General features: G+C 42.0%; 1 protein-coding gene and 1 long non-coding RNA gene across 4 annotated transcripts in view; one reads left to right on the top strand and one right to left on the bottom strand.

The window, feature by feature from the left end:
* Window positions 1-2,761: 2,761 nt before the first annotated feature.
* LOC110016760 lies at window positions 2,762-5,870 on the bottom strand. Its single transcript, XR_002292103.1, has 3 exons — window positions 5,639-5,870; window positions 4,817-4,881; window positions 2,762-3,071 (listed from the first exon to the last, which is right to left on the bottom strand). It is a non-coding gene; the product is annotated as an uncharacterized LOC110016760 (long non-coding RNA).
* Window positions 5,871-8,273: 2,403 nt separating this feature from the next.
* The window catches only part of taf2 (TATA-box binding protein associated factor 2), a 30,067-nt gene continuing 27,224 nt past the window's right edge, over window positions 8,274-11,116 (top strand). For 2 of the 3 annotated variants that reach the window (XR_002874877.1, XR_002874878.1), the window contains exons 1-2: window positions 8,520-8,569; window positions 8,785-8,839. Coding sequence is in view for 1 of the 3 variants with exons in the window: in XM_023963890.1 (XP_023819658.1) it covers window positions 8,520-8,569; window positions 8,785-8,839 (105 nt within the window). In the remaining 2 variants the exon portion in view is untranslated. Of the gene's footprint in view, window positions 8,570-8,784; window positions 8,840-11,116 lie in introns of all 3 variants that reach the window. The other variant, XM_023963890.1, reaches the window with a different exon arrangement.

Raw genomic sequence — 11,116 nt, 5'->3', positions numbered from 1 at the left:
CCACTAGTGCTAGGTTGGGGGTATGAGGGGCTGTAAACTAGTGGGAGAGCATGCAAACAGATGGATGATGGGAAGGAGACGGGTTGCTCTGAACCAACTGTCCTGCCCGCAACTCAGAGGTGAATTTCCAATTAATTCTTGCCGCTTTACAGAACTATGTCCAAGAAAACAAAACTTTTCTTTTTACATTTTGGCTAAAAACAGCATAATCATAATTAAAAGACAGCTGGGAACAGTTTGAGATTGAAAGAGGGACTTTAACAGCCTTGGAGGTTCAAATCCAGCTGGGTCACACCAATGGGACCTGGTGCTCGCCTTGTTTGACAGTAATTGTGAAGGGTGGGATTGGGAGGCTAAACCATCAAATTGTTGACAAGTGTGGCCATGACGGCAGCTCACCGCATCCTCAGGAGTCCAACAGTCAGATGTGGACAGCACACACTCAGTTCACACACTCAGCTGTGTTGCGACCAACAGGACTTTACCTTCAGGGTTGAGAACATTGGGCTGCAGTTCCATATCTGTTCCACCTTATGAACATGTCTGCAGTTCCACAATATTTTGTTAACAAGTATTCAAACCCAACTTTAGCACAGAAACAGACGACCAGCAGCAATGGCCTAAACATCTTTAAGCTCGTGCCACAGCTTTAAAACTTCAAAACAGCGCTCATATCATTTAAAAAAAAATCAAATCCTCTTCAAGGACTGAAAAATATTTTTACATAACTTATACATCCAACATTCCGTTTTCCAGACCCGCTTTATCCATTTCAGGCTCAGGGGGTTTCTGGAGCCTCTGTTTGGCAAAGGCAGAGTGGACTGTGGATGATTTGCCAGCACATCATGTGGCCACACAGAGACAAACAACCACACACTCACATTCACACCTAAAGAAATGTAGGAGTCACCAATTAGTCTCTGAAGCATATTTCTGCACTGTGGAAGTGCACATACATGCACAGGGAAAACAAGCAAATTCCACACTGTGATTTGAACCAGGACCTTCATGCTGTGAGTGAGAGTGCTAACCACTGCTCCACCATGCAGCCCTGCCTACTAGCATGACTACACATATATGATTTTACATTAGGAATAGAAATAGTGGGGTTGAAGGGAGCAAAATGTGAAACCAGTTAACATCTTTGGTGATCTGATTGGCCTCAGCCTTGCTGCTAACCAGCGTTCTTTAGAAAGTCACAGTATTGATAGATGTGATCGAAGCTGGCAGCTAGCTGTCTCTAGACTGAGCTCAGCAAGCGGCACTGCTTAATAGGACCTGAACAGGAGCTTAGGATGCTGCCATCTCAAATACAGCCATGGCCCCAAAGACATCAGCACTACCTCACCTTAGATTAGAGGCTGGAGGCACGACTGTAACATGCTCTGACACCTCAAAGCAGAGCCACAGTCCAGCATTTCAATTACCCAGCATCCCCAGTTGGCATGTTGCTTGGCAGCAGTGTGGATCTAAATGTAACCATGTCTAACGGGCTGCAAGTTAGCTCCAATTGTTCCATCCCTGTGTCCTCAGATGACATGCCAGGACTGCTTTTCCTTGTGCTGCTGTTGTTTAAATGCAACTATGAATGACAAAAAAGCATTGCGTAGCATTCAGCCAAAAAGCAGCAGCACAAGAAAAAAAGCTCTTCCAACTTGTTTAGTTTCCATTTGGTTGGATCAGGATGCTGGTGTGTCTGTGCAGATTCAGTCCTCCAGGTCACGTTATAGCCAAGAGACATTTTGGTGTTCATCTGGTTGAACGGTCCAGGCTTCTGAGGAACACAAACTCAGACCTTTCTTTTGTTACAAACAGCGAAAACGTAGTCTTTAATCTTTGTGTTTAAACTAAACACAATCAGTTGATTAGTGTTACTTTATTAATAAGATCTTTAACTGATTATTTTTAGGGACCAGATCATGGCTCAGTGTTCCAGATCATTATACTCGAATTAAAAACAACTACCACTGCGGCAACATATTTCAATGTTTTAATGGCTTCTGTGAAATCCCACTTTCATAGCAATTCCATAATTATAAGTGAGGGTGGAGCAGGTGGAGGAGGTAATGTTGTCATTTTGTCTAAATGAACCAAATCATTGCAGAAGCAAAAAGAAGTTTTGTCAAAGACTGAACTGAGTATCAAAACGAAAAAACCCTCAGCAGAGTGCGCATGTGATGGTGAAGTAAGGGACTCCAGACTCGGATCTGCATGAGAAAACTGTGCTGCTGGTCAGTGACAGTATTGATGGTGCTGTCTGTCACAGGTTTAGGATGTAGGAGGACATTTCCTATAGGATTTGTCAACTTACTGTACTGACAGACCATTAAACAGCTGTTCAGCCGTGAAAAAGATATAAATGTAACAGCCTGTTTGGATATGAACCAATCACTGAGAGACCTGAAAAGTGGAGAAATGGTTTCTTCATGCAGAAAACCTTGGTTGCTATTAGTAACCAGGGTTTTATATGTCTAAAGACCATCCATTTGGAGGAAATGATTTCAGGCAGAGCAGAGTTTAGAAACTGTTTACTGAATCAGAATTAAAGAGGTGCAATCTTTCAAATTTAAAGGAAAAGTAGCGTCCCACTGCTGTCCTGACGTTCCCACATTTTAATAAATATTATAACAAGAACACCTGAAGAAGGATTGGGCTGCTGCCCCCCCTGCTTTACAGTAGGAATGGTGGTCTTTTTCTTTTTAGTCTTCCAAGCCTGGCGTTGTTAGGAGTTTAAAGAGTACAATCCAAGTAGAGGCTCGTGCAGGTTGAGGTTAGTGTTTATTGTGAGTTTGGGAGGAAGTTGGTTGCCGCCAGGTGTACAGAGAAGCAAAGAATCAATATTAATCTGGATTTCAGATCCAAGACGCAAGATGATCTCGTCGGGTGTTTCTTGACATAGAGGCTGGAGAATATTCTGGCCCGGTGCAGCACAGGACTGAAGACGTCACAGAGTCAGCAGGGGATTCCTCCAGGCTGAAGAGGAGGGGCTGGAATACTCCTGACCGGTGAAGGACAGTACTTCTCAGCAGAATAGCAAGTCGAGGAACCCAAACACACATCAATCTCCCAGTCTGGAGCAGAGGTGAAAGACAAGACAAGACACTTAACTCGAACCAGAAACAGGGTAATAATCGTGAAAGGGTTGAAGACTTCAACTAGCAAGTGCAGAACATGAACAGAGTCAATGAACTGGCAGGGAAGAAGTGACCCTGAGTTGTGGGACAGAGCTGGAGCAATTAGATAATCACCCAGAACAGGTGAGTGAAAAAACGGTATGGAGGGGAAAAAGGAGGTTGACAGTAAAAAAGGTGCAGAACAGAATCATGACAGGTGCAGGTCAACAATTATGTTTCTGGTGTCCTTAGACAGCTCTTTGGTCTTGACCAAAGTGGAGTTTGGAGTGTGACTATTTGAGGTTGTGGACAGGTGTCTTTTATATAGATTACAAGTCAAAACAGGTGTCATTAATACAGGAAACAACTGGAGGGCAGAGGATCCTGTTACAGAAGAAGTTACAAGTCTGTGAGAGGCAGAAATCTTGCTCGTTTGTAGGTGACTAAATACTTATTTTCCACCATCATTTGAAGTATATTCTTTAAAAATCCAACCATGTGATTTTCTGGATTTTATTTCTCAATTTGTCTCTCACAGCTGAGGTATACCTATGATGAAAATTGCAGGGTCCTCTAATCATTCGAAGTGGAAGAACTTGCACAATTGGTAGCTGACTAAAAACTTTTTTGCTCCACTGTACTTGGTTTTCAAAACTTTCTTTGTTACCCATTTCTCTCTTTTCTCCAGTTCAGGGGCATGACAGCAGTACTCAACTTCTGGGGTTCTTGATGTTGCCTAGTACTGACAAGGGTTGCCAATGACAGCAAAATAACACGCTCTTTGAACTACCATAGGTCTTCAACTTTTTATGAAACTAACATACTTTCAACAGATTCTGATGCAGGGAAAAACGTTTTTGCACCGCAGCATGCAACCAAATATAACATTTTCCATTATTATTGTGTTACACAACTACTGTTTGTCCATGCACGGTTTCTGCAAATCTGTTTTTTCTGCATCAGTATCAGCTGTTTTGTGTAAAATCAGCACAAAGCTGCTTTTCTACACTTCACAATTCATTGGAGTTACATTAATTGCATAAACGCTTAAAGAGGCACAGTATTTCAAAGAACGTCAACACTGGAGCTCCATTTTCTGTTGTTTATTTTGAAAAACTCTGTAGCTGACAGCAGCACCAAAACCCTACATGTTTTATTGAAAAGGTTTTTTTCATTCTTAAACGATTTCTCTGGGTTGTTCTGAAGAGAATAAAGTTTGTTTTAATAAATAGCACCTTTTACTTTCTCCATGCCTAAGCTTCAGTCAGTCAGGAGAAGTCAGGTACTGACTGTTCTTTCTGTTTAACATTTACCCACTGGTTTTGCCTGGAGATTCACAAAAGGTCTGGAAATAGTCGCAGATTGTGCGGCAGACAGCTGCTGGCAATAACAGGCTGCGTGTTTGTGATGCAGAGGACGGCCGGGCCTTGACCCCCATTTAGATGGCTAAAGAGAGATAAAGCCCACTGATGAGGACTTCCCTGAAGCCTGGCCAGGTCATAGGAACTCTGTCAGTTAGAGCATGCAACTCAATGTCACTTTGTGTGTTTGTGTGTGCACATGTGTGTGCAAAAAACACTAAACATTATTTCTGAAGTGAAAGCAGCAAATTTGAGGACAACACAGCAGAGAAAATACAAGTACAAGACCAAAAGGAAACACACATGAGAAGTAGACCCATAATGACACATAATGTCACTGACCCATAAGTAGACAGCATAATGGGATACTTTGACAGCTTCCATCAGAGATAAGCAGATAGCAGTGACTGCACATGTAAAGAAAAAGAAATCCTAAGCAGATAGAATACACAAATCAAAATTAAGGAACACAAAACAACAAATAACCCCAAAAATAACCAACATTTTGGAAGTACCATTACCACAAAGCAAGCAAATAGACCACCAAACATTAAGCAAAATAAAATGTTGTGTATCGGCTCCTAAAGTGAACAGGAAAAAGGTTCCAGAAGTATTATCAAGAGCTGTGCACCTTCACACCTTCATCAACAGTCTACAGATGAAGAAGAGATAGGAGCTGTCCTGCACTGACCTCTGATAGAAACCATACAAACTGACAGATTACCAGTGACAATGGAGGAGGTGAACGAGGCTAGAAGTGAGTTCAAAACCAAATATTCATGAGAAGTGACAGACAGTTAAGTAAGATGTGTAGTATAAAATGAGATAAGATGAGATGAGATGCTTTATTTGTCCCTCAATGGGGAAATTCCAGTGCAGAGCAGGATACGTATGTACAAATAAAAAAGAGTAAATGCATCACATATTTACAAAAGCTTAAAGTAAGAGAAAAATAAAAAGGAATTGCACCATGGGTCATAATAATGTAGGAACTGTTAGCATTACTCGTGTTCTCCTTTGATTTGACACATCAGGGCGATACATTTGCTGTCGAGGTGACGCAAATTCAAATGTGCATTTAATAATTAATAATTCAGTGTGAACAGATTTCAATTCAGTGTCTCGTTTTCACATAACTTTTTTAATTTCATCCAATAGTCAAACCTCAGATTCCGGTTTTTGTCCTGGTCGTGGAACAGTGGAGCAGCTCTACTCCCTCTTTAAGGTGCTGGAGGGCATGTGGAAGTTCGCTCATCCAGTCCATGTGGGTTTAGTGGATTTGGAGAAGGCATTGGACCCTGTCCCCCGTGGTGTCCTGTGGGCGCTCTATGGGGTCCGGGGAGCCTGTATGATTGGAGCAGAACATTGGTTTGCACAGCTGGCAGCAAGTCAGATCTGTTCCAGGTGCATGTTGGACTCCGGCAGGGCTGCCCTTTATCACTGGTTCTGTTCTAATCTCTAACCTCTTAATGTTGCTTCTAATTGCAGTTAAAACACACAAGAACTAAAATGTCAGTTTTGACATTAAGTTGTTTACTGTAAAATGCTCTTTCAAAATCCATGACCAAATTGTAAAGTAAACCGTCATTTGAGAATTGAATTTCAGTTTGAATTATGGGTGAAAATGTTGCACACTGCTTCCCTTCAGAAAGAACAAAGGCATTTCACAGGAGCTTTGTTAGTAATTATGGAGGCTGGAAAAGCTATCCACTATCACAACTGCAAATTTCATCCATAGAAATCCCTATTGATTTGATGAAACGATAAATATTGGGGCAACTATCTGGATAGGAATGAAACAAAAGTAAGACATAGAGACCAAAAAAGTTCCAAGATGTCTTTTTAGTTGGGAACCTTAACCCATCTGGGGTTCACAATCACTGCCACACTTTTTGCACTGAACAACCATGGTATGATTACATTGGGAAATGTAGAACCATTAATAGAATACATGGTAGATGATGCTAATCCTAGAATTTACTTCTAGAACAGAAATAAATAAAACAAATGTGTGGTCAGGAACACGCACATACTGTAATCCCCACCACTAGAGGTCCCCGGTCCCTCTTTACAAGCTGAAATAAGTTATGGTTTGTTTAGTGAAACAATCAGCCTAAAAAAAATTAAGACGTCAAACTTCCCTGCTTCCAAGGACAGAGGAATCCTAGACTCTTCATTCTGGGATGATGTTCTTGTGAACTGATCACTATGCAGCTGCTGGTCGGCCCTCTCCCTTCCGCAGAGTTATCATCAAGCATCTCCATATTTGAGTTTCTTGTCTTAATACATTTTGTCTTTTGTTTGCTTCTGTTTCTCTAACTTCAGGTTTTTGTTGGGGAACTTTGTGTTGTATTAGAAAAACAAGTCTGGATAATTAAACAATAGCACCAATCTCCAGTTTTTAAACCCTTAGAGACCTCAAAGGCTTTTAACTTTTGCTGTTGATTGCAGTTTTGCTTAATGACATCCTCTGAAGCAAAATGTAAACTGAATCCTGATGGGCCTTTAAGTGTTTTTGTAATTGTGGCGTTGTAACAGTCACTAACCCACAAATATGAGCTTGTGAATTGATTGCACTTGGTGAAAGGAGCTCTGTCGTTTCATTAAACCTCTAATCAAAGCGGAGAAAGTGTTATTGAGAGCAGCCGTTAAACCCTGATGATGGAGGTCCAGGCCGCCTCTGCTTTTCTGCTTAATTAAAACCCGGAAAAAAAACTTTTACGGGTGTTAACTGTGTTGGCATCTAAATGGTGCAATTACGCCACCTGCTGGTGTAAATCTGTACTGAGCTTTACCAGAACTTATCCAATTTCTATCCATTTTTTAAAGCTGCTCCTCTCCTGATGGGGTCATAGGCTTGACCATGGACTACCCAGCTATTGAATGACGACGGTGGCTACACCTTGGACATGTCTTCCATTACTTTTAAGGTATGCTTAGATTTTTTGGTTAGAAAAGCTGGTCTATTTATTATAGGAATAATATATGCACATGATAATAATATATGATAATAATAATATGATGAATAATATGATGCTTATGACAAGTTCAGGTTCCCCACAGCTTTCTTACTGGGCTGACACCACAACAATCTTAGAACACAAGACTTATTTAAAAAAAACACAGAGAGCCGCAGCACAGAGGTTAAAGAGCCGCAGGTTGCCGACCCCTGGTCTAAATTTATCAAAAATAATGACTCGAGTCCAAACCTCTGCTGTAATGCATCCAAAAACAAAGATCTTTTCTCTACAACCATCAAAAATTTTAAGCTTCTTTAAATAAAAGTCTCCTTAGATGTGTGTATCTAAGTTTGACGCTTTTTTTGAATTTGGGCCAAACTTCTGTAAAATGATTGAATGTTTTTACGACACATTACGCTCAGTCACACTCCCTTAAAGGACTTTTCCACTTTTCACCATTAAACAAGGATGCAACATCCCCCCTGTTTATTCACTATAATAAAAAAACTCAAACATACTAAAATTAGGAATATTTGATGATGAAACAGTAATTAGTCAACTAGCTCCCAACGCCACAATTTCTCTCTAAACTTTGGGACAAGTTCCCAACATTCTAAACATTTTCCAAAGCATCAATTTTAACAGTAAACCACCTTCAAAACATAAGCCTAAAATCCTTATGTATCCCCAGTTTTCTATTTCCTTCATCGCGTTTGCTCTGTGACTGTTAATCTGTGGTTCGTGCGTCTTTGTAAGAAAGTTTTAGAGAAAAATAAAGCTCCGCGTGCTTCATCCGCCTGGACTCTAGGGGGCAGCACTGCGAGGCTCACGCTGAGAGCGCAAAATGCACCGGAAGAAGAGGAAGACGATGATGGCGCCAAGGCAGCAAAACAATCGTTGGTAAAGTCTCGAAAGGCCGTCTCGGTTCGGTCTGTGGAGGCCGCCGCGTGTTCTCCTGCTCCGTCCGGACCCCGCCGCGGCTGACGGCCGTTCCTCTGTGCTTTCGGAACCGGTTTTTCCCCACTCAAGAGCCCCACAGTCAGATCCCAGCAGAACCTGCAGCTTCGGCCACAACTGCAGCGGCGATGAACAGGAAGAAGGACAAAGGCTTCGAGAGCCCTCGGCCTTTTAAATTATAAGTATTTCTCTCTGGTTTTAGCTTTTAACCGGAACAGCTGAGGGCGGCTTCAAACAGCCGAGGGGGGTGACGGTCTCACCGGAAGCCCTGGTTGTATGTGGGACCCCGTCTGTCTTGACACCGTGTGTGGGGGGAAGGGGGTCCAATGATTCTGTCATTTCTGTAGATTTATGGAGAATTGCTGACTGACTCTTTTTTTTGTTAACCTTTACGACTCACCAGGTGGTGTGCATCAACAACATCAACTTCCAGAGGAAGTCCGTCATTGTGAGTACACCTAGGGGGGGGGGGGGGGGGGGGGGGACTGCGTTGCTCTTGGTGACCCTGCAGCTTCTGCCTGCTGTCCCGTAAGCAGCTGAACGTGCTGGTGACACTGAACCCGATCCTTCAGGCGCATCACTGTCAGAAGGGCACTGAGTGGGAGCCGAAGGCCGGTGAATTAGTACAGTGGGACATGCTAACAGAGGAAGGAACGACCTGCAGAAAAATCTGTCGTTTGATGCAGAGTAAGCCCACACGTACTTCCCATCATCCATCTGTTTAATGCGCACTTCCGCAAGGTCACAGCCCCTAACACACCCAACCCAACGTTATTGCTGGGAATTCCCGGAAATCCGGGTTTTTGAGCAAACCGATCGTATCTTCCGGGAAATAAAGACCTGATCTCTTGACAGCGTCCTTCCGCACAAAACGTCTCCCTGCAGCTGGAAAAATGGTGAACCTTCTCCGACTGCCGCTCCGACTCGCTTCTACGAGCATTAGGGGAATAACAGCTCGTCAACCCGTCTCGAAAGCGTCAGCCATATCCAGGGCGGGTCAAAGTAGAACTGTTGTGTCTACATAGTCTGGAGGAATTCTCCCCAAACCAGACAAAACACCCTTTGGTTTAATCCGCATGACGGCCGTGGAGGTGCCTTTTCTTTATGTGGGAACTCTGATCAGCAAGAACTTTGTCGCTCTCTTGGAAGAGCACGACATCTTTGTACCTGAAGATGATGACGACGACGACTGAATTAAGCTTGTCGTATAACAAGAGTATGAACTGAAAGAAAACCAGCCAGCACAAAGAAGATGGAGCATTGATGACTTCCAAGTACATCCTCTACCTCCAACCTACTGATTTCCTTCAAAGTCCAACCTATATCTTGTCATGAATATATGTGAGGATGTGAAAGATGCCTGCTACACTTTCACTCCTGTTGTGCCATTTAAATAAACGGTCAGTTATAGGGGGGGGGGGGGCTGATCTCTGCTTTCCGGATGAAAAAAATGTCTGAAATCTGCGAATTTTCCCTTTATTTTCTATATTTCTCCGGGGATCGCTTTCTCTATGGGCGCGGCTTCTTGTCTTCATCTTCCCGCCCTAATTGACCAATGACGGGACGTTTTAGTTGCTTTCGGATGAGAAATGAACTTTCTCTCTGAACTGATGCTTTATTCAACCCATCGGGACGATCAGCATATATATATCGCCGAATCTTGACTGCAGCGGTGGTGCTGCGCGACGCGGACTATATTACGTGATGATCATGCGACGCGATGCGCCTGGTTAATGTGTATTGCCTTGGTAACTGACCATGGTATAAAACATGCTTATACATAGTTTGAAATTGCCATTTATGTCATGTCTGTGAATGGTTGTACCGTTTGTAGTAGTTTGTTAAATCTGGTCTGGGATCTTCTTCATTTCTTTGATCAGTGCCCCATTTACCAGGAGAATCCCCCCCCCCCCCCCTTTCTAGATTTTCTTGATCTGACTGCAGAATAACCGACAACATTGATCAAAACTGAAACATTTGAATACATTTCTTTATCCAATTTATTTTTTTCCCTAATTACCATGATTTTGTTCAGTTTTGTTCAAAAACATTATTGACATTAATTATAATTATAAGTATTTGGTGGTTTGGACCCACACTCCCTTAAAAAGGAATGTCTACAATGTTTAATTTTGTTTGTATGTTGTTGTTTTTTAAAATTTCCCAGATTACTAAGTATTGGTGTTAAAGAATTGATGTATTATGTTATAGAAAGATAGTTTAAAGCAGATCCCATATTTTGATGTAATTATAGTTTGAGAAAACAGTATTTCTAAAGCAGAAATCGTTCAAATAAATGTGGTACTTTCATAGAATATCATAGCTACTGGTGTTCTTTTTGCTTTGATGTTACTATATTTTAGCAATTGTACGTTCTGCAGCTTTTAGGAAAAGCTTAGATTGTAGGATTGTGTTACTTTTAGAAATTATCAAAAAAATATTTTAGGACCAGCAGCAAGTCCTTAATGGCAAGTCAAACGAGGGGTTTGAATGACAAATCATGATGCTCCAATTAGTCTTAGTTTCTTGATTAAGAAGTGAATAACTAGCTGCCAGAATGTACTAGAATTCATTTAAGACCGTGTATTTTTCTAAAGTTTCGCTCCGCGCCCGCCATATCGCTCAAAGAAAAGTTCAGGGATTTTTTCCTTGCCTGACTTTCATCACTGTCCAGTCGTACAGTTTGGATCCAGATTCCAGCTCAGACGAGGAAAACAAAGACGTT

The sequence above is a fragment of the Oryzias latipes genome, chromosome 16 (genome assembly GCF_002234675.1).
Source record: "Oryzias latipes chromosome 16, ASM223467v1".
Classification (NCBI taxonomy): domain Eukaryota; kingdom Metazoa; phylum Chordata; class Actinopteri; order Beloniformes; family Adrianichthyidae; genus Oryzias; species Oryzias latipes.
The sequence above is the reverse complement of the archived record's forward strand: the minus strand, read 5'-3'. Positions and strand labels throughout refer to the sequence as shown.